Source organism: Clinocottus analis, unplaced genomic scaffold, assembly GCF_023055335.1.
Source record: "Clinocottus analis isolate CAN_PGR_092001 unplaced genomic scaffold, fCliAna1.0.p SCAF_24, whole genome shotgun sequence".
Taxonomy (NCBI): Eukaryota; Metazoa; Chordata; class Actinopteri; order Perciformes; family Cottidae; genus Clinocottus; species Clinocottus analis.
The window spans coordinates 2,342,887-2,364,592 of record NW_027175976.1 but is presented as its reverse complement, the minus strand read 5'-3'; the positions used below and the strand labels follow the sequence as shown (position 1 = coordinate 2,364,592).

Sequence of the window (21,706 nt, the reverse complement as noted above, 5' to 3'; positions counted from 1 at the left end):
TGTGTGTGTGTGTGTGTGTGTGTGTGTGTGTGTGTGTGTGTGTGTGTGTGTGTGTGTGTGTGTGTGTGTGTGTGTGTGTGTCTTTAAACACAGGACCTCCCCCAGCATCCATCAAGCACTCCACATACCACCAGTGTAAAGCCCGGCTAGAGAACACCCCGACAATGGGATTAAATAATGATATGAATTACAACCAAGTGGGATCGGCATCGTAATCTCACAACCTCTGCGGCGTTATATTTAACTTTTTTTAATGTTTAACAGCGCTGGGTGTTTCCCCCTCAGTGCCCGTGGCTCCGACCCAGCACCCCGAGAGCGTGTGCGAGCGGTGGAGGGCCAGCTTGATCGAGCACTACGGCGGCAAGCCGGAGCCGCAGCAGTACGTGCCGCAGTGCGAGTCGGACGGACAGTTCAGGTACACGCCGCACACTCACACACTCACGGGATTTTTAAATGACAAATGACTGGAGAAAGCAATGTGTCTCTCAGTCCAGTCCAGTGCTACGGAGAGACCACGTACTGCTGGTGCGTGGACGAGGACGGGCGGGAGGTGCCCGGCACCCGATCGCATGACGTCGTCAAGCCCGCGTGTGAGTGACTCTCCGTCGGTGCCGGTGGCCGGCTCGGTGCCGCCGATCTCGGCTTAAAAGTGAATTCTGAACCCGTCCGATCTTGTCGCAGGCCTTCCCTCGGCGGCCCCGCCCACCGTGCGCCCGTTGCCCCGCCCAGATGTGACCCCGCCGCCGAACTCTGACATCACGCTGCTGTACGCGCAGGGGCAGAAAATAGGAGCGTTGCCTCTCAACGGGACCAGACTGGATCCAACCCGGTCCAAAACACTGCTGACCCTCCATGTAAGAGAGGAATGGACGCTGATTATTAAGAAATGTGTTGACAGTTGCAGTCTTGTGGACATATCTCACGCTCGTGTGTTGCCCAGGGATCCATCGTCGTTGGTATCGCCTACGACTGCAAGGAGAACCAAGTCTACTGGACAGATCTGTCCGCCAGAACCATCAACAGGGCTTCAATCCTGGCCGGTGCCGAGCCGGAGATCCTCGTGAGCTCAAGTAAGAACGCACTCCTTCGTTTCTCTGTGTGTGTTCTACGTTGTGTCTAAACTCCTTGTGGTCTGGCTGTAGATCTGGTCAGTCCGGAGGGTCTGGCGGTGGATGTGAAACGCAGGTTGATGTTCTGGGTCGACTCGAACCCGGACATGATCGAAAGCGCCAACCTGGACGGCAGCGGGAGGCGGACGCTGTTCGGCACGGACCTGGTGAACCCTCGAGCCATCATCGTGGTCTCCTCCACCGGGTAAAGAGCCCTCTGTCCCGCTACCAGCAAGCCTGTTGTTAGTCGCGAACACGCACAAATCTCCTCTCTGAGCAGGAAGCAAACAAAGCGCCCACGCTCTCTCTCCTCGCGACGGAGCGCCACATCCACGAGGCGCTCCGGCGGGACAGAACCAGATGCGTGTGGTGTGTTTCAGGAGAGAGCTCAGATGGTTTTCAGCCCGTGACAAACACCCTCAGACTCATTGCAGATTGCAGTCAGAGTCGTTTCGTAGAGAAGGTTTTCCTGTTGAGTCTGGTCGCCCAGCATGACGTCATCTGTAGGAGACAGCCGACCGCAGGACCATCAATGGGAAGGAGGTGGAGTGTGCCTTTAGTAACGCACGTCTGGTACTCTGTCATGTGGCTGTCAGTGCCTTCTCTGACAGAGCCAACAACACACACACACACACACACACACACACACACACGGGCAATGAGGTCAGTTCTCAAGCAACACCATCTGCTTTTCATCATCGCAACTAATCGTATAATCAACAAGTATGCATTGTGTGTGTGTGTACGTGTGTGTACGTGTGTGTTAATGTGGTCGATCGAAATGATGAAACATTGCAGCAAAAGCACAAATCAGCAAACCACACATTATCGATTTGACAAAATAAAATAGTATATTTCTGACTGAAGGCCAAGTCTCTGTGTGTGTGTGTGTGTGTGTGTGTGTGTGTGTGTGTGTGTGTGTGTGTGTGTGTGTGTGTGTGTGTGTGTGTGTGTGTGTGTGTGTGTGTGTGTGTGTGTGTGTGTGGGGAGCGGGGGGGGCTTTACATACCAGCGTCTGTGTGCTCTGACAAAAAGCCAAGAGTCCTCAAGGTAATCACGGCTTCACACAGGGACACTTATGATGAAGCATGTGCTCTGGGATTTCTGAGTCTGCACATGTTGCCATTTTAGACACACACACACACACACACTCAGACAGACATAAAAAGTAAGCGCGCACACATTACAAACGCATGGACACGAATGTCTTCTACGCCAACATCTGCTCGCCTGCACCTTCATCAAATGAATGAATGTACAGACTCAAACACATGGTGTGTGTGTGTGTGTGTGTGTGTGTGTGTGTGTAAGTTGATTGCTCATGTGGTGTGTATTACTTGTAGTTCCCAGCAGACTGCCCACATGCACACCATCATCTACAGACGAAGGGCAGTGTGCTGTTGTCAGGAGCCCACACACACACACACACACACACACACACACACACACACACACACACACACACACACACACACTTTTGAAAGAAATGACGAAATACAATTTGATTTATGGAAGAAAAGGAATGTGGTCCGACTTCCTGATGTCTACAAATGAGCCGGGGGTCAGAGGTCGCACGGGTAACCTGACCGTGACCTCATCAGCATCAGGCAGATGGTCCCTCGAGCCCTACGCCCTTGTGTCCTTACATACCCACTCGTGTGTGTGTGTGTGCTTACTCTTGTCTCAATATATTAGCCAGATTGCGGTGATGAGCTCCAACAAAACATAGTAATGAACTTGTCCGCTGGGCTCTATAACCCCGCCCCCTCCCTCCCTTTGCCTCCCCGCAGAACTCTGTACTGGACGGACTGGAACCGAGAGGCTCCGAAGATCGAGAGCGGCTCGGTGGACGGACAGAACCGCAGGGTGGTGGTGTCCGACGGCATCGGCTTGCCGAACGCTCTCACGTACGACTCTTCTTCCGGACAAGTCTGCTGGGCCGACGCAGGTACACGCCGCCCCCTCGTCTCGCTCCCTTAAACGCCCCCCCCTCCCCGACCGACCACCTTACACGCATGTCTGTCTTCTCTCCAGGTACGAAGCGGTTGGAGTGCGTCTCCCCGGACGGTTCGGGCCGGCGAGTGGTCCACCCCAGCCTCAACTACCCGTTCAGCATGGTCTACTACAGGAACCACTTCTACTACACTGACTGGAGGAGGTAGCCCCGCCCCTTTGTCTTCATGCTGATCACCGACCAATGAGCCGATCGCTGCGTGTCCAGCTGTGTGTCCCCGTCTTCAGTGTGTGTCCTTCTGTGTCTCGTAGGGACGGCGTGATCGCGGTGAGCAAAGGCAGCAGCCAGATCACCGACGAGTACCTGCCCGACCAGCGCTCTCACCTGTACGGCATCGCCATCGCAACCACCCACTGTCTATCAGGTGCATGACTGAATCTCTCACACACACACACACACACTATCACTCTCTATCACCCTGTTCACACGTGTAATTAAAGCCGGTGCGTAACAACAACACACTCTGACTTCAAGGTGTACCCGCTCGTGCGCGGTGATGTCATCGCATCCGTCGACTCCCACCAGATGTCCCTGAACCCCCCGAAGGCTGCGCGCACCGAGACACAACACATCGTTAACCCTACGTGTCTCAAGGACACACAACACACACAAGCAGCAAGCGAAGTGCCAAGTATTTGTACAATATGCGCATGGATTCAGACAGTCCAAAGCAGAGTATTTCCATTTGTCATGAGACAGGAGGATACTGTCACAATACAAGTAGTGCTAAGTATAAAAAAACCTGCATGGATGACTGGTGGTCGGCGGTGTTTCATGGGCCGCGCCCACCAAGCAGCCATCACACAGCTGGCTCCCCGTGTGTGAAACAGACAGGAGAACAATGATTACACAGCTGTCTGCGACGCTCTACCTGTATTTTGCGCTCTGCGTCATGTTTGATGTGTCGACGTCCGCGGAGGCTTCGTATTAAAACCCCTTCAAAGTACAAAGTCGCCCCTCTAAACACAGGATGATCCCTAAAGTAGCACCTTGGCAGATGTCGCCCTGTAGCCCGCTCACTCAGTCCGGGCGGAGCGGCGAGCGTCATCGTCTGCGCCTCCCTCTCGCTCCATCCGAGGCCTCGCTCTCAGATAACGGCTTCAAAGACGCCGGAGTGTGCCGTAATTGTGGCCGTGATGACGGCTCTAAAACACTCTTGTTAGGGGGTTTGGGAGCCGGTCGTGAGAGGCTTAAGGCTGTTATTGTTGAATGAACACACACACACACACACACTCTTTACGGGGAGAGTCCTCAGTCGCCACAGGTTGTTAAGTGCAGGGCTTTGTTCAGGACGCTCTGTTAGTTCTGTCATTAGCAGCACTTAAGCTCCCATCCTGTCACGTTCTGGATTCACACAGGAAGAGAATCGGAGCCCAAGCCGAGAACAAAACTTCCCGTAGAGATGGAACAAGTCGAGTGTTACACGTTGTCCTCTAAATGTGTGATTTTGTGCGTCTCAGGGAGCCACTGACGAGAGACCGGCAGCTGCAGGTCCTTTGGGTGCTAAAGTTCGGGGGCGACCAGCTCAAAGAAGTGCCGTCTCTGCGTCGCTCACAAACAAAGAAAAAGGACTCAGCAGGCGCCAGATGGCTTCCTGTGGCCAGATCCACCTTCAAATTTACAACCCCTCCACTCTCCCTGAGCCCACTTATCTCACCTTAAAGATATAACCCCAAATAAATGTTTTGTAAATTTGTTTTATACCTCATTTTTAGTTTTTCTACTGTATTTTTGTACGCCAGTTTTTTTTGTTTTGTTTTTCTATCGATTTAAAGCTACAGAGCGGTTTTTACATGTATTGAGTGTTTTCTGCCAAAGAAGAATGACCTGATGAACAGAAACTTCTGCTTCTACATTCACTCATTGTTTGTGGATGCACACAAATAATAAACGGTAAAAAGGATTCGGTCAAAGTCCTCAGAGGGGATTTGTAACTTGCTGTCTTTAGCGGTAACAACCTTCTCGTTTAACTTTTGGCAAATAAGTGAATTCCCCAACGCGTTTGTTTTTTATTCCATAAAAATGTTCTGGGTGGGAAATCATTGCCGGCCGTTGTTTGTACCTCACACCTGATGAAAGGACATTCTTTTTTGTTTTTTTTGGCCAAATATTTTTTAACTACTACTTTTCAAATCTTTTATCTTTTATAAGATGTGATATTTATAACAATAAATTGTGATTTGGTACTTGACAGGCTCTTCTTCTCCTCTGAAACTCCACAGAGGAACGTTGCACCACGCGAAGAAGAAGAAGCACAGGAGACCGACTCTGTTCGGCTGCATTTATAGATTCACCCAAACTGAACCGTTTCTAAATAACACATTCTTCCTTCTGTTTGCTCTGTAAACAAAACATACAAATATAACTGTCCTTCTGAGGGCTTCAGAAGCTTCTGTGGTTTCTGTTGAGGGAGATTGTGGCGCCGAGGAGCTGAGCGCAAGGTGAGACCTCATCCTCAGACTGAAGAGGGCAACGTCACCCGTCAGCCCAAATGAGTGCTGAAATACCAGTTAATCAAAAAACCTCCCCACATCTCCTCACGCTGATCTCATGCAGAACAAATACAAACTCATGAATGTCCACCAAAATCAAATTAAAACTCCTGTGATTCAGTCCCATCCCCTTTTCCTTCAGCGTCCCCGGGTCGTCCTCAAGCTCTCATCTGCCGACCTTGCCCAGCCTGTAGTCCGTCTTGGGGTTTGCTATGATGGCCTGGACGGCCACGATGGCCTCGTTGATCCGGGTCTGGAGCTCCCTCAGCTCCTCGATGTGAAGCAGGCGCAGGATCTGAGCCGCTTCGTTCAGCGTGGCATCTGAGGAGACACGTTTAGGTTTTAGCGGTCGCGTTTGTGCGCTCGGTTTGCTGAAAGGTTCCCAACCCGGCCCCCGCTCTCACCTCCGGTGTCGAAGCCCAAGATGTGCTGGTCTAAAGCTACTGGAACCCCCTGTGAAACACGGCAACATGAACGGCGTCACGTATTTCCTTGAACACAGAAGGATCTCTGGATATCATTCTTGATGCAGAACGTTACCTCTCCGCTCTGGCTGGCTCTGGTGATGGCTTCTGGAGAAAGCCTCTCCTGGATCAGAATACGAATAGCCTGGCCGGGAGCACATGAAAACACACGCTCGCTGGTTAGTATGACAAATCCCTAAAAAGATAACGGTAGAAAGCCTCGAGATGTGAGACGCACCTTGAGCATGACCAGGTAGTCGTCATGCCGTTGGATCTTCAGAATGTTGGCCAGAGCCGTCACTCCGGCTTTGAAATCTGGAGAACTACCTATAAAAACAAAATGATTTCATCTTTCACCTTGAAAAAATAAATAGATGGAGAAACCAAAGAGAAATGTGTGCGGGGACGGGCTGAGGAGTGTTTACTACTCACTGTCGAGGTTGAGGAGAGGGTCCACCGCTTTGTCGCTGTTGCTGGAGGCGGCCATCGGCTCGCAGTTCTTATACTTATCCACTGAGGACAAACATCAAGCCCACAGAGGACATTATCGTGGCATGTGTTGGAGAGCACGGAAATATAAAAGATTTCTCCACATGCTTTGCAACAGAATAAACTTGACTGAGCTGGCATCATTGGAAAACAATTACAGTGGCTCCATCTAGTGGTCATCGGCAGTATTGCAGCGTCGTAGTGGACACAGCTTTATGCACATGTATTTGTATGTTTGCGTACATGTACACACACACTACTCACCATTGTCTCCGTATTCATATCGTACAGCCAGGCCCAGTAACCAGTCCACCGCCTCCTGCTTCTCCTGAGCCCCGAATGGACAGTTCAGATCCTGCAGGTACTGCACACAAGAAGAAAACACTTTGAATCGTGGACGTCCGGAACAACAATGATGACTATCTGTTTTTTCTACAAGAAAATGGACTAAAATAGAAGTGGGGTCAACCTTCTGGAAGGCTGCAGGCCAGTCCGAGCTGGGGATGTTCCTCAGGTTTCCCCGGTCCTCGATCTTATAGTGCCGGATCTTCTGGTCCTCCAGCCACACCACGCAGTTCCTGTACTGCGTCTCATCTGAGCGGAGAGGACAGACACTGAGCCTCCTGTACGTCTGCGGACCAGCTAACGTGACGTGTAACAGGGGATAGTACCGGAGGTGTGCGTCTGTTTAGTCAGCTTATTCCCTCTTCAGCATGGGAAGACCTTATATTTACAGCCCAAAAATGAGCCCTAAGTATCAGTTAGCACGTGCACTTCGTTCTATAGTGGTTCTAACTAAGTCACACAATATGACGTTAAATATGTTGAAATAAAACTATGGACACACTAGCTTTCTATTTCATAATACTACCGAATACACGTGTGGTGGATTAGAAGCACGTACATACGTTTTTCTCTTTAAATCTAGTCTCCAAACAGGTTTGTCGGCCAAAATGCAGCTTGAATCTGCTGTTTCGTTAATAGAGTTTGGCATAACGTCTCCACTGACGGGACTCCGGGCTCCACGTTTAACTCCAGAAACCACGTTTGTGAACTTCTGGACGAGTTTCGTCTTACCTGTGCAGTCGAATCCGCTGGGGTTGTGATAATCTAGTGCTGTCAGCTTTCTACGAAACATTTCACCGTATGTGTTGTATGTAAAGAGCTTGTTTCTTTAGCTAACAGTCGGCTATCGGCTGTTTCCTTCGTTGGCTATCCGTATATGACACTACGCATGCGCCGCCAGGAATCCTTCAACTTCCGGTTATAACTATCGAAATAAAGTTCTTCTTACTGACTAACGGCACTACAGGCTTTTCCTGTCCCATTTTTTAATTCATATTAGTGCCTTTTTGGCTTCAAGTATTAAAAGCATTTCATTGTATACATCTTAAAAATGCTGACTCCCATAATATAAAGTTTGTGTAATCTGGACCAGTTTAATTGTAATCAAATGTAATGTTTTTTTTCTCAATCGAAATGCGGTTTAACGCACCATAAAAGACTAAATTCCAAATATTATCTCACAGTATGCAACAAAGAAAGGGGCAGGAACTTTGGAAAAAAATTACAACTTTATTACACGTCACATTTTATAAAATGAGGCCCAAAACATCCAAGAAGATGCAATTGAAAAAAAAAGGAACAAAAAACAATAAGGTTGATGTGTGTCGGTTTACGTGTCAGCGTTTATGTTCAGAAGGGCCTCATGCGTGTGTTGAGGGGTGGGGCTCTGTTGGGGGGGGTGATAGCTATATCCAGATAGTCTCCAATCTGGAAGCGCTGAGACTGCAACGTCATGGAGTCATCTGCACCTTTCCTGCCGGACACAGTGTTGCCGATATCTTTCAACCTGTAAGAGGGAAGGGGGAGAACTTGTTTCAATATACAGTGCAGACAAATTCCCCGCAACATTAAGCAAGAGGCCTGCCAACCACTGCTGCTGTAGTGTGATGCTAACCTGTACACTTTTCCTCTGGGGTCAGGGAAGACTATGGCAAAGCTGAAGTGAGTCCCCTTTTTTCTAGCCTCTGGATACACTTCCTTGACCAGGCTGGTCAGCTCCTTCAGAGTAGCATCCATCCTGAAATAACCACAGATTAGCACCTGTACAAGAAGCGTTCCCAGATTGACACAACACAATATTTGCCTTCTCACCATGTGTATATCTGCAGTTCGCTGGAGGGAACGTTGCCACGGGAAAATTCGTCTGCTCTGTGGTGTCGGCCACTGTTGGTGGTGAAAACACGCAGCAGGAGGGGGCAGGTCTGCAGCAAAAATACGCATAAAAATGTGGGTATTCAGAAAAAGTAGAATATGCAGAACTGCTAGCTGTGCAAGACAATACAGAAAAGTTATCCAATATTTTCATTTTTTTCTTGGAATAGAATGTATTGATTCCTTCAAGTAATTATATTTGTTGGCACTTGGATGTGAATCCAATAAATACAAAAATGGAAATAGATATAACAATGGGATCCCATCTGAGTGTTTTGAAAGTCTTATTTTGAAAGTTGCATTAGTGGCGCCACTAAAGTCTGCTGCCCCTTAGTGGCCACACCGAGTAATTACAGCATGCGACATTTTGAGTGCCAATATACTGTTAAGTTAGATATTAACAACTCAATTCATGTTGGGATTGGTTAGTAGTCGTTATAGTACCTGCATGTACATGGTGTACAAAAGTATAGTTAATGAACCCCATCGACAAATTATTGGAGGACAAGATATCAGAAACACCTGTGGAAAGTGACCACTGTTCTTAACTCCACCTCTCGTGACTGTAACCGAGGTACCCCTATACTTATTGGTTGTTGCTTAGGGTTAAAAACCTAACACTTCATTTTAAATGCTTATTTAAATTGGATACATGACGGATGCGCAAGGCTCGTTAAAGACCTCAGCTGAAAGAAACTAGCGCCGCATTTAGCAAGAAAGCTGCATTTAGCAAGTTTTGAGCGTCTTCCCAGAAATTAAAAAAACTTGGATTGTGTTTTGTCGAAAGGTTTCATTGACAGTTTTTCAGTACACTCGTGACATGTTAAGCCAAACAACGTCAACACCCCGAGGTAAGCAATGTAATAACGAAACAACTAAACGTATTTATCTATAACGTTAGGTGGACGAGTAGTAGCTACCAAAATATGCATGTTACGCCTCGCTCCATAGACTAGCACACAGTAAAGACCAACATTTTGTATTTATTTTTTTACTTGTGATGACCAGCGCATAACATAAAATAAAACTGCATTACGGGGTGACATGTGTTCTAATGTTGATCAATCCACGCAAATCAAACAGCCTCCAAGCCGTTAGCGTAGCATCCAGAGCTAACCTAGCTTAGCCGATCGAGCGCATATGGCAGCTAAACAAGCTAACGTACCTTCTCTCGATCAATGGGCTTCTCTGGCTCCTTCTTGATTTCTTCCTGCGTAATCCGCGATTCAAGGGCCATTATTATTATTATTCACAGATTAATTAATGCACGTATGTGTCGGCGCTAGTTTCTACCACCGTGCTCGGATATCTAATCGTAGCTGCAGCAACGGAACGAGACCGGGACGGTTTACGTTTCCGGTGTCTTTTTACGTGACGTCAGCCAGTGATGACTTTATCGCCTCCGAGTGGCTCGGAGTGTCTTCTGCATGACCGTCCTATGGCAACTATATACAGTTTTGGGTTGAGGCCTAAGTCAAATACGTGTCGTTGTTTGCATAATCTTTCCTGTGCATTGTAACATAATAAGTAACATAATAATACCCTTTTAGTATCAACATCGTTCATCACATCTCTGCAAAGAGTTGAACAGAAACATCATTGTGAAGTTGTTTAATGTTACTGAAAAGGGAAAAAAATATAACATAAATCATCAGGATGTCTTGCAGACTGTCATACTGGCTGGTCAAAGATCAGTCTGCCAAGTCCACCTCCAGTACTCACATGCTGCTCTCCCCTCCCTCATTACTGTATGTGTGTGTAGCTTTCTGGGTAACTTATATGTGAGTGTAGTACAGTGTGTGTGAGTGAGTGTGTGTGTGTGTGTGTGTGTGTGTGTGTGTGTGTGCACACACATCTTGACACTGGCCTCTTCTGTTCTCCTGGCGAGCTGACCAGGAGCTACTCTAACAATCAGCTCTGTTTCACCTCTCTCCCTTTCTCCCTACTCCCTCCTTTCTCCCTACTTTGTAACCGTCCATCAGAGTGTGTACACACACTGTATATGCATATCTACTGCTACACCTAACTCAAGCTGACTGTGCTGGTCAGAGCTTCCTCAAAAGGTTCCCATCTCAGTTTCGTGAGCATCTTCAGTGTAAACCGAAAAAAAAACAGCCCCCTGTTTGTTGAAGTGTGGGAGCAAAAAATAAACTTGGTCACAGTCATTAGCACACAGAGCTGCACTGTCCCACAGACGGACCACTGCCAAGTGTTGCTCGGGCTCTGAAAGGTTACCTGTGTCCTGTTACAGTCATCTCACACACACACACACACACACACACACACACACACACACACACACACACACACACACACACACACACACACACACACAGCAATTCAAGTTTTGTAACACTCATAAACAACAATATAGCACTATGGCATAATTAAAGGGACATTCCACTGACACCTGAAGAGGAATTCACCTGTCATTGTTCTGGCTGTCTTGACACTGGGAGCTCATCTTTTTATTTAATGCAGAGGAAGGAGGAGCTGCAGGTTTGTGATTTGCTCAGTATATTAGACCCAGATAATGTTCTCTTGACTTCATTATTATTATGTGACAGTGAGCTGTTTGTTTGTGTTCGTGCAGGAGAGGACCATGTAGAACATTTTCCTGCAAACAACCAGTCTCTGCTCACACAAGGTGAGAAAATTACTTTATATTTTCTTGAATAAATAAATTTCAGACAATAAATGAATCAATGGTTCGTGAATGGTGATGCCCAGTGAGGACGTAGTAGTGTGTGGTTGTACAGTGTGCTCAGTGTGTCTTTAGAGGAGTGGGCTCAGTTCATACAGTCCACAGTGGGCAGCGAGGATCATCGGTTCACATGAATTCTGGCACCGGGCCTTCGCTCTTCCTCCTCTCACTTTCATTCCTTTTCATCCTCTTCTTGTTCCCCTTTGTTTCGTCGGCCCTCTCAGCTTTCATCTGTTGCCGCTGCCTCCCCTCTGAATTTCTCTTGTAGCTCAAAGGAAACCAGCCAGACCTGGTGCAGAACGCCGCTCTTCTCCCGGCAAACTGGCGTCGTGTTATCGTGCTGTCATTCCCATGTTTCTGACTGTGTCCTCAGGATGTCTTGGCCTGCTCTGTACGCTCAGTTAGTCGGGGCAAACCGTCACTCCACCAGCCTGGGTAAAGTCTGGCTCTCGGTGCTGTTTATTTTTCGGGTCATGGTGCTGGTGGTCGCCGCTGAGAGCGTCTGGGGGGACGAGCAGTCTGACTTCACTTGTAACACCCTGCAGGTAGGCCACCGGGTCAGAAATAGCCATCTTGTGAATGTTATATTTTCATCGTTGCACCAATCCACGTGTCCGCCTCTTGTTTTTTTAGCCCGGCTGTGAAAACGTCTGCTACGATCAGTTCTTCCCAGTCTCCCACATCCGTCTTTGGTGTCTTCAGCTAGTCTTTGTCTCAACGCCAACGCTCCTGGTTGCAATGTACGTGGCCTACCAGAACCACAGCGACAAGAAGAGGCTCCTGCAGGTGTGTGTGCAATTTCACTTGCCTGTTGAACTGTCAGGTTTCTGTCATGTCATGTCTTTTTAGGTTGTGTTTATCTTGTCATATCATGCCAAATGATGTCATATCTGGTTGTGTGATGTCTTTTCTCATCCTTAATCTCTTTTATCATGTCATGTCTGTCTTGCTTTATCTTGTCTTGTTCGACAGGCTTCTGGTAGAGCTGCCTTCCTCAGCAGCAAAGGCCAGGAGGAAGATCTGGAAACTATAAAGAGAAGGAGACTCCCAATCGTTGGTGCCCTCTGGTGGACATACGCCTGCAGCCTGGTGTTCAGGTTGCTGTTTGAAGGAGGCTTCATGTACGACGATCTGCCGGCTCGCTGGTTTGGTACATTCCTGACATGTTGCCTATCTGCACACTGCATGTGTCTTTGTCTCTCCAGGTATGCCCTCTATGTGGTATACGATGGTTTCCAGATGCCACGGCTGGTGCAGTGTGACCAGTGGCCGTGTCCTAACCTGGTGGACTGCTTCATCTCCCGTCCTACCGAGAAAACCATCTTCACCGTCTTCATGGCCACTGCCTCCTCTATCTGCATGGTCCTGAACATGGCTGAACTTGCATATCTTGTTGCCAAGGCTGTCACTAGGTAGAGGATTAATCAGTCAGACAAGTCAGGTGATTCATTCAAATTTGAGGTCCTTTACCCTTCATCTGGGTTATGGAAGTGCAGAAAGTCCTGAACTCCACAACTTCTTCCTTTTCAGGAGTCTCTGCAGTCGAGAGGAGAGGAAAACATGCAGAAAATCCATCCCAGAGAGGACGCAGAACAGGACGAACCAGACGCCCCTTGTCTCCACCTGAGGAAGCAGGAACAAGGTGGACGATACGTGCAGTTAATGGACTTTAGAAACAAACTATTTACGAGTGAATGATCCACAACGTGTGTAAATACAACTCAAAAAGTGAACATTTCCATGAGACCTTTAATGTTTTAAATGTAACGTTCAACAGGTGGAGAGGAGAGAATCAATGTAAACAACTTCAAACTGTATATTCACACGATACTCTCTGAGATTGTACATCAATACTTAACTGTCAATACTAAAATTCATTGAATATAAATTCTCTCACCATTTCCTACTTTATGGACTAATCTTTACTGCATGCTCATCAAATAGTATGATTTAACAACAATAATTATTTGTATTATCATATGTAATTAATCCATTTGACTAATTAAATGTAATTACACCGTGTGATTAATTGAGTCATAAAAGAAGTTAAACTATGTACAACAGATGCATCCTGTATTAACCTCTGAGGTCACAAAGTAAACAGGAATGTTGGTGAAATAGTTTGCGCTCTCTCACCTTTGATAGAGTACTTAAAGAGAAGTAAAGTTATGAAAGACATGATAACTGTAATGCTATGCTGATCGGTTTGTCATTTGTATTTCATTTAGTGCCAGTTTTATAAGAAAATGTTGGGTTTATTTGTTCTTACAATTACTGCATAAATCCTGCATGACTTCAGATATTTAAATACTGTGAAATAGGAGGTACTTATATTACCGATACTACTACTACTGCCTACCACTATACGAGTAATGGAAGTCATAATTTCAAAGTATATTTTAAATAAAACACTTTTTTTTATTATAGTAGTCGTAGTAGTAAGCTAGTAGTAGGCTTGTATAGTAGTAGTAAGTTAGTAGTAGTAGGCTAGTATAGTAGTAGCAGTAGTAGTAAACTACTAGTAGTAGTAGACTAGTATAGTAGTAGTAAACTAGACGTAGTAGTAGGCTAGTATAGTATAGTATAGTCAAAGTACAAAAGAAAAAGTATAGTATAGTAGTAGCAGTTGTAAACTACTACTACTACTACTAGTAGTAGTAGTAGTAGTAGACTTGTATAGTAGTAGCAGTAGTAAATTAGTAGTAGGCTTGTATAGTAGTAGCAGTAGTAAACTAGTAGTAGGCTTGTATAGTAGTAGCAGTAGTAAACCTAGCAGTAGTAGTAAACTACTAGTAGTAGTAGACTAGTATAGTAGTAGTAAACTAGACGTAGTAGTAGGCTAGTATAGTAGTAGCAGTTGTAAACTACTAGTAGTAGTAGTAGTAGTAGTAGACTTGTATAGTAGTAGCAGTAGTAAACTAGTAGTAGGCTTGTATAGTAGTAGCAGTAGTAAACCAGTAGTAGTAGTAGTAGACTTGTATAGTAGTAGCAGTAGTAAACTAGTAGTATGCTTGTATAGTAGTAGCAGTAGTAAACTAGTAGTAGTAGGCTAGTATAGTAGTAACAGCAGCAATAGTAGTAGTAATGCTAGTTTTAAACAGTTATAAACTGCATGTGTCTCGTTAGTGATGAGACCTGGCCCCTACCTCCACACACGCGCGCGCATACAAGCACGTACCTCCCCCCACACCACCCCCCTCGTGCGCCCCAGGCACGGGGACACCAAAGTGTGACAGTGGCGGATGGCCTTGGCCACGCGGGACGCAGCCGCTGCCCTTCGCCTCCGGGAGTCAGGTCCCACACGCGCCCTTTTTAGACTAGACTGCCTCGTGTCTTTTTGTCCTCTCTCTCTCTCTCTCTCTCTCTCTCGCTCTCTCGCTCTCTCTTTCTCTCTCACGCTCTCTCTCTATCTGTCTCACTCCCACTAATCTCACCAACTCCTCGCGCGCTCGCCCGCAGCCCACCCGCGGGAGTAAAAGAAAGGAGAGGGAGGAAAAGGAGCGAGGGAAGGAGCGCGCCGCCGGGAGGGAGACGCGTTTCAGAGGAGAGCGGTAAGCAGGTGGGGTGGCGGCTGGAGCGGTGCTGTGTGGCTGCAGTGGGAGGGAAGAGGAGGGATTATCATCCTTCCACCTGCTGGATTATGAGCACCTCTCGTGCTGCGTTCACTTCCCTGTGGGAAAGACGGGACAGACAGGAAGCCGCTAATATTTCAGCAATTACCTGGGTGATTAGAGGCGTGATACTTATTACTATTTATCATTAAAAACACATCAAACTGAGGTCCTGCACAGTGAATTTGGGGTGTGTTGTGCAATGTATGATAATATATAAACTTTAAAAAGCTTGTTTCCTTATTAACAACCACCCTATTTTCCTAAAGTAGCTGTTTGGTCGTTATTATCTTTATTCAAACAGGTTGTTAAAGTGTCAACAAGTCCGACTTTGTATCAAAACTGGACGTGTTTAATAAAGTTCATGTATGTTATTTCATTATTTTGAATATTATACTGTATTTTTAGTATGTACGCAGGCTATACTTAAAACCAGTGTGCGCCATAGTACACTGCTGTGTGCTCTGTTTATTCTGGGATGCTTTTTTCAATGGATCTTAAACCAAAACATGGACACCCTTTTTATTCATTATATTTTTACAAATATTTAGTGTCTTTATTTACATTGGTGGCATTGCGCCTTTACATACCTTTTACACTCACTATATCTTTACTCATTAAGCCCCTCTGACACGCCTGCACCTTTATGCATCGCTACCAAAATACCATGCACCGTTGCACATTTTATGCACCTTTTATGTACCTTTTAAGCAAACTATGTGCACTTTGTGTGTATCCTGGTCCAGTTGATCAGCCCGTAGCATAATTCCTCTCAGAATCAACATCTGTCATGGAGTAACCCGGTCATATGTAAGCTCGCCTCGGTTCATCTAACGGACTGAGAATGTTTATGGATGAGCATCTAACCAAAATCGTGCTTCTTGATTAGCTGGGCAACACAGAATAGTCTTTCGTGTGAACATTGCGGCTGTCCGCTTATCTTAAAAAGGTTTTCGGGGTGCATGCGGCAGGCCAAGAGTTAACTGTTTGGGCTGGTTTAGCACAAAGGCCTCTGATCCATCAAAAGCACACGGCAGCCAGGACAATGTCCATCTGGGAGCTTCTCTATTGTCTGTCTTGACAGATGGTATTTCATCACGTCAACACATCATGTACATGTACTCGGCCGCTGTTAGATCAGCGTATCAGGAGGCAGTTACAGTACTCAGTCTATTCGTTTATTTACGGAGAGTATTATCCCCTCCTCGCTCAGCGGTACTGTTTCGGAGAAATCCAGGAAAAGTTTGTGGACTTCTTTTTAACCAAATGTATGAACTTGTGAAGGTGAATTCTGAAACGTTTATTGTATTAAGGGGCCAATGTGACAGAATACAACTTTATTAGAACCTTTAAATTTCCTTTATGGACTTTAAGGACTGCTGTTTCACTTTTTGTGAGGGGGAAAAAATAATGTATAAAAGTCTTGGGTTTATCAGAGTCATCACTGGCGTTGTGTTTTGGTAACCGCAACTTTGCGTATGCGTACATATCAGTCGATCCCAGGCAAACATTTGCCCTCCTCAGCATTCCTGGGATGTGATGAGTCCGGCATTCAACTGGGACGACCTGTTATCCACTCTTTCACTTCCCACAGATGGCCGGCCTTTGTCCACAAGCCAGCCAGCTCTGCAACGCGCGCACACGCACGCACATACACTAGTACACACAAAAAAACGCATGTGCATCTGCATGCACCAATTTTTACACATGCATATGCACGGATACCGTTTGTAGTTCTGTTCGAGAGCCCCACAACCATACTGTCCTCCCTATGTTTTAGGATTGGGGAATGCGTGCAGGTTTTAATGCAACGTCTTCATTTCGGTAGGCAGAGAGTCACTAAACATGAACCCGTGTACATGAGGTTTGGTAATGTCGTACGACAAACTGACTCCATGCAGACGACGAGAATGAGCAGGAAATAGAAAGGGGTGAGATTTCATTTAAAAATTTGAAATGTACATTTTTGTGTGATTTCTGTTGTAAAGGACGTATAAAGTTGATTTTGTCTCTTCTTTCCAGATATAGTTTTTCTTCTGATCTCTGGTCGATGGATTTGTCACTGACAATACAACAATATTGTAGTAAGTTGGCCTTCCCTTTTCTTATCATGACACTTTTTGTTGTCACCTCTGACCTATTCTATCACTGAAAAGCTTTTTCGGCAGATTAGTCGCACTTTTTTCTTCGGTAATTAGTCCTAATGTGTATTAGTCAACCTCTGAAAATAGTTCCTAACAATTTATTTTTGTTTGAGAGATATTTGCTAAAAAGCTACTGTGCACAGATGTTAAAAAAAAAGACACAAAATATTAATGTGACCTCTTTTTTAAATGTTATATCTTCAGTGTGGGGCCAGCCACAGCACAGACGCAAACTAACACATTTGTTTTGGTCTTTTTACAAGAGAAATACAGACGTTTCATTCCCTATACGCGTCTCTGTTTCTTTCTCCAGGCAGTAATTCTGCTCTCCTCCCGTTTTTTTTTGTTGCCCCTCCTCAATGGGGCCTCCTGCGTTCTTCATCACAGACTCTCGTTTTCCTCTCCAGGCTAGAAAATCGAGTGAAGCATGGGTGACTGGAGCTTTCTGGGGCGGCTGCTGGAGAATGCTCAAGAACACTCCACTGTGATTGGAAAGGTGACGGACTGACTACTGATTAACTTCATAAATATTCCTATTTGTCGGTCTCCATCTGGACTGACTTTTTAATCCTTCCTCCCCAGGTTTGGCTGACCGTCCTCTTCATCTTCCGCATCTTGGTGCTGGGCGCAGCAGCCGAGGAGGTTTGGGGCGACGAGCAGTCCGACTTTACTTGTAACACGCAGCAGCCCGGTTGCGAAAACGTCTGCTACGACGAGGCCTTCCCCATCTCCCACATCCGCTTCTGGGTGCTGCAGATCATCTTCGTCTCCACGCCCACCCTCATCTACCTGGGCCATGTGCTGCACATCGTCCGCATGGAGGAGAAGAGGCGGGAGAGGGAGGAGGAGCTCCGAAAGGCCGGGCGGCACCAGGAGGACCACGACCCCCTCTATCACAACGGAGTCGGCAACGGCGGAGGAGGAGGAGGAGGAGGAGGCGGCGGGAAGAAGGTGAAGCCGCCGATTCGCGACGAGCATGGGAAGATCCGCATCCGCGGGGCGTTGCTGAGGACATACATCTTCAACATCATCTTCAAGACTCTGTTTGAGGTGGGCTTCATCCTGGGACAGTACTTCCTCTACGGCTTCCACCTGAGGCCGCTCTATAAATGTGGCCGCTGGCCCTGCCCCAATACTGTGGACTGCTTCATCTCCAGGTTAGACTGTAGGACTTTATGTTTGTGTGTCCGTGTGTGTGTGTGTCCGTGTGTGTGTGTGTGTGTGTGCCCCGCTGGCAAGCTAACCTCGTATGGCGGTTACCCCTGATGAGAGCGTGGAAGTGTCCTCAGGTTGACTGTTTGTGGCGTTTGTGTTGTTAGCAATGTTAGCTGTTGGCCGCCATGTTGAGAGCCACGTGGAGGCAATCTCTCGATGCCTATTTAAAACATCAAGCGTTACGTGTGAAAAACGATGAAGCATTTCCTCTGTTATGTTAATACTTGATGGTTTTGTTCGTCTGATGTTGCAGGCCCACTGAAAAGACAATCTTCATCATCTTCATGCTGGTGGTTGCCTGTGTCTCTCTGCTCCTCAACCTGCTGGAGATCTACCACCTGGGCTGGAAGAAAGTCAAGCAGGGGGTCACCAACGAGTTCGCCCCCGGCGGTGAGTCGCCGCTGCCGAGCGGGGACGAGCACGTGGACGCGGAGAGGATCCCCGAGCAGACCTCTCGGCCGCCGCTCGACTGTTTGCCGGCGTACGCCAGCGTGACCGTGATGGGCGTCGGGGCAGACGAGGGAGGAGCCTACAGTCCGACCGTAGCACCCCCTGCAGTGACGTCCTTAAATGGCGCCTCTATGCCCGCCAGATACAAGATGGACGCCACGTTGTTCCACACAGATGACTTCCTGTTGGAAGCGCTGCCCACTTCTTTTTACGGCGAGAAAGTGCCTGTCAGGAGCAACGAGCAGCTGACGGCAATGGAGCAGAACTGGAGCAACATGGCGCTGGAACTGGAAGGAAAGAACTCCTCCTCCTCCTCTTCTTCCTACCCTCCTCCTCTTCCGTCTCCTCCGACCTCCGCCTCCTCCTCTCCTTACGAGGAGACCTCCCCTCCACTTCCGCAAGGGGAGCAGCACTCCACGTTTCCTACACTTCCTCGTCACACCCCTCTTTCCCCGCTCGCACCAGAGGAGGAGGCGGTGGAGGAGGAACACACACCACCTGATGCGGCCCCCCATGACGACTTCACCGTGGTCACCAAGGCCGAGATGCATCCGCCTCCTGCGAGAGACGTCCTGAAGCCGAGTCGGCCCAGCAAGAGCGGCGGTGTCCGAGCTCGCCACGACGACCTGGCGGTGTAGCTAAAACACACACACTCACACATTCACACAACCATGCAGACGTGCTGTGTACACACAGGAACCCTACATGAGCATTCTTTCCCCCCCACATATGCACAACAGCATGAAACCACACGCACGCATGTCCTCCGGCAAAAGACATTCCTGCGAGGAAGACGTGCAAAGCACGGCCACATTCAGCTGCAGGTGGCGGCTTATTTTAATCTCATTGTTATGAACTAGAAGTAGGGATAGAAAGAGTTTGGCCAGACGTGAGCTCCTTGACTTGTATGCAGAAATCTCCTCTCAGCGCATCTGGAGTCATTTCAGGGAACAGCGGAGAGTCGGTCGGGCACACGGGGGAATCCAACTCCATCCAACACTGACCGACATTTAAAAGCATCACGTTTATTCGTATCAAACTGGAACAAAATGGAAATAAATTATAGTTGCTACACATTTAAAAAGACTGAATAAAGCCCCATGGATACGTGCAGGGCGAGAGGAAGCCTAGTGAAACTTAAAAGAGAATTTACAACAAAAGTAGTAAAAATAAAAAAAAGGCTAGCTGTTTTCCCCTGCCTCCAGTCTTTATGCTAAGCTAATCGACTCGTGGCTCTGGCTCCATAGTTAGCGAGCACACAAACTATTCTCAAACTATTCTGTTCAACAGTAGAATCAGCACTGACTGTATCAGCATGCAATCCATCAGTGTTACAGCGCCTACATTTTTTATATTTAGAGCCAACATGGCTGCCGCTGACTGTGCCAAATCTCACTTTGCTTTGGATAAGGACAGGGGAGTAAATACGTACACATACTCACACACACACACATACACACACTTACACACAGATATAGCCAGCACACAGACAATAGGGAAAGGTTATTGTGATGATGATGATGATTGGACTAACTAATAAGTTGAGGAGCGTAGAGGCAGCAATGCTCTATTATTTTATTTCCATCTATCTTTAATTTCTTTGCCGGGAGACATCCGAGGAGAGGTTTGCACTTTTGTTTCTTTATTTTCCTTTATTTTTTCTTTGTGACGTGATGATGGAGCTGAACAGTCCGTGGCGTCGCGTTGAGTCTGTGTGTGTGTGTGTGTGTGTGTGTGTGTGTGTGTGTGTGTGTGTGTGTGTGTGTGTGTGTGTGTGACCGGCGCTCAGCCAGCCTGTAGTTTCAATGAAGAGAGGGATGCAGTGACCGATAAAGCAGTCCCACCCTGAGACATAGTCCTTAGGCTTCACAGGTTGTGTGTGTGAGTGTGTGTGTGTGCGTGCGTGTGTGAGTTACTTTCATCTTGTATCAGTGTTTACAAAATGACATCTCTGCAGTTACATCAGGGTAAACTATATAAAGTATATAAATATGTAAATATATATCATGATTGATAGTATTGATAGGCACCACAGGATGTTACACAGAACTAGCTAACAAACAAAACAGTTAGTTTCTGGTCAAGCTGCAAATTTATAGCGACTTATACCGCGAAGTGCTTTTGCGTTTTTTCTGACATTGGCCCCACCGGTCACTTTATGCAAAACTCCAGTGTTAGAAGACTTGAGGTAATTTAATACAAGAATACACGATCAAGGGCTTAAACTACGTTGACAGTAGCGCTGCAGCTTTAACAGAGCATAAAAATCCGTACGGCTTCTTTCTGATGCTTGTGTTTGCAGTGTGTTACGGAGCTGAGGAGTCCTGTATAGGAGGACTCTCGGCTCATTTTCTAGACTAGCTGGAGGTTATACAGTAGATTTTAGATTTGTGTTTTTGAAACAAAAAAAGAAAGTGCTAACTCTTATTTCTCTGTCAGTTCTTAACAGACATCCCACGTAGGAATGTTCACTTTTCCTGTTCTTCTCATTAATTCCTGCCAAAAAGCAAACAGAAAATGGCGGATATGAATTCCCTCCCCAGCAAGTTTCATTTATTAAAATTAAAATTATCAATGTTTTCATTCAGAAATTAAAATGCACCCTTTGAGCAAGTCAACAAAGGAGAGTGGTTTGGGGCGAACAGTGTTACGGATTTGTATCTTTGCGTTTCTCTCTAATCAGAATATGAGTTGGTTATACTTGAAATAGTACTAGGTTACTACTAGAAACTTGTTATATCACATGTGCCTCAATTAGCTTTCTTTTAGTTCAAATAATCTTAACTTAAGCTCTCCT

At 46.8% G+C, this 21,706-nt stretch overlaps 5 protein-coding genes across 8 annotated transcripts in view; 3 read left to right on the top strand and 2 right to left on the bottom strand.

Moving 5' to 3' along the window:
- The window catches only part of nid2a (nidogen 2a (osteonidogen)), a 65,600-nt gene extending 60,286 nt beyond the window's left edge, over window positions 1–5,314 (top strand). For all 4 annotated transcript variants that reach the window (XM_068590955.1, XM_068590953.1, XM_068590954.1 and 1 more), the window contains 9 exons: window positions 286–415; window positions 490–590; window positions 682–854; window positions 941–1,070; window positions 1,143–1,314; window positions 2,900–3,057; window positions 3,144–3,267; window positions 3,375–3,487; window positions 4,584–5,314. In XM_068590955.1, coding sequence (XP_068447056.1) covers window positions 286–415; window positions 490–590; window positions 682–854; window positions 941–1,070; window positions 1,143–1,314; window positions 2,900–3,057; window positions 3,144–3,267; window positions 3,375–3,487; window positions 4,584–4,594 — 1,112 coding nt within the window. In that variant the 3' untranslated portion in view covers window positions 4,595–5,314. The remainder of the gene's footprint in view (window positions 1–285; window positions 416–489; window positions 591–681; window positions 855–940; window positions 1,071–1,142; window positions 1,315–2,899; window positions 3,058–3,143; window positions 3,268–3,374; window positions 3,488–4,583) is intronic.
- Window positions 5,315–5,390: 76 nt separating this feature from the next.
- On the bottom strand, window positions 5,391–7,775 carry rtraf (RNA transcription, translation and transport factor). Its single transcript, XM_068590959.1, has 8 exons — window positions 7,646–7,775; window positions 7,038–7,162; window positions 6,833–6,932; window positions 6,512–6,592; window positions 6,318–6,406; window positions 6,156–6,224; window positions 6,020–6,068; window positions 5,391–5,936 (listed from the first exon to the last, which is right to left on the bottom strand). Exons 1-8 carry the CDS (start codon window positions 7,704–7,706, stop codon window positions 5,782–5,784), a joined length of 729 nt encoding a protein of 242 aa, XP_068447060.1. The 5' UTR covers window positions 7,707–7,775; the 3' UTR covers window positions 5,391–5,781.
- Window positions 7,776–8,123: 348 nt separating this feature from the next.
- On the bottom strand, window positions 8,124–10,138 carry sap18 (Sin3A-associated protein). The gene is made up of 4 exons (XM_068590392.1): window positions 9,951–10,138; window positions 8,726–8,835; window positions 8,529–8,651; window positions 8,124–8,420 (listed from the first exon to the last, which is right to left on the bottom strand). The coding sequence occupies exons 1-4, from the start codon at window positions 10,020–10,022 to the stop codon at window positions 8,264–8,266; spliced, it is 462 nt and encodes a 153-aa protein (XP_068446493.1). The 5' UTR covers window positions 10,023–10,138; the 3' UTR covers window positions 8,124–8,263.
- A 1,725-nt stretch (window positions 10,139–11,863) lies between these two features.
- LOC137793929 (gap junction beta-6 protein-like) lies at window positions 11,864–13,148 on the top strand. Its single transcript, XM_068590391.1, has 5 exons — window positions 11,864–12,034; window positions 12,123–12,277; window positions 12,488–12,610; window positions 12,695–12,930; window positions 13,020–13,148. The coding sequence occupies exons 1-4, from the start codon at window positions 11,864–11,866 to the stop codon at window positions 12,903–12,905; spliced, it is 660 nt and encodes a 219-aa protein (XP_068446492.1). The 3' UTR covers window positions 12,906–12,930; window positions 13,020–13,148.
- Window positions 13,149–17,671: 4,523 nt separating this feature from the next.
- On the top strand, window positions 17,672–19,547 carry LOC137793921 (gap junction alpha-3 protein-like). Its single transcript, XM_068590373.1, has 3 exons — window positions 17,672–17,740; window positions 17,827–18,401; window positions 18,713–19,547. Exons 1-3 carry the CDS (start codon window positions 17,672–17,674, stop codon window positions 19,545–19,547), a joined length of 1,479 nt encoding a protein of 492 aa, XP_068446474.1.
- Window positions 19,548–21,706: the final 2,159 nt, after the last annotated feature.

Bases quoted from the DNA above. Each gene is read 5' to 3' on its own strand.
- rtraf (XM_068590959.1), bottom strand. From the start codon at position 7,706: ATGTTTCGTAGAAAGCTGACAGCACTAGATTATCACAACCCCAGCGGA. The intron at 7,163-7,645 runs GTAAGACGAAAC...CTCTCCGCTCAG, and splicing joins CAGCGGATTCGACTGCACAG to ATGAGACGCAGTACAGGAAC. The intron at 6,069-6,155 runs GTAACGTTCTGC...CGTGTTTCACAG, and splicing joins GAGCCAGCCAGAGCGGAGAG to GGGGTTCCAGTAGCTTTAGA.
- sap18 (XM_068590392.1), bottom strand. From the start codon at position 10,022: ATGGCCCTTGAATCGCGGATTACGCAGGAAGAAATCAAGAAGGAGCCA. The intron at 8,836-9,950 runs GTACGTTAGCTT...TTTTTGCTGCAG, and splicing joins AGCCCATTGATCGAGAGAAG to ACCTGCCCCCTCCTGCTGCG. The intron at 8,421-8,528 runs GTTAGCATCACA...TCCCTCTTACAG, and splicing joins CCCAGAGGAAAAGTGTACAG to GTTGAAAGATATCGGCAACA.
- LOC137793929 (XM_068590391.1), top strand. From the start codon at position 11,864: ATGTCTTGGCCTGCTCTGTACGCTCAGTTAGTCGGGGCAAACCGTCAC. The intron at 12,035-12,122 runs GTAGGCCACCGG...TTGTTTTTTTAG, and splicing joins TCACTTGTAACACCCTGCAG to CCCGGCTGTGAAAACGTCTG. The intron at 12,611-12,694 runs GTACGACGATCT...TTGTCTCTCCAG, and splicing joins CTGTTTGAAGGAGGCTTCAT to GTATGCCCTCTATGTGGTAT.
- LOC137793921 (XM_068590373.1), top strand. From the start codon at position 17,672: ATGGGTGACTGGAGCTTTCTGGGGCGGCTGCTGGAGAATGCTCAAGAA. The intron at 17,741-17,826 runs GTGACGGACTGA...CTTCCTCCCCAG, and splicing joins ACTCCACTGTGATTGGAAAG to GTTTGGCTGACCGTCCTCTT. The intron at 18,402-18,712 runs GTTAGACTGTAG...CTGATGTTGCAG, and splicing joins GTGGACTGCTTCATCTCCAG to GCCCACTGAAAAGACAATCT.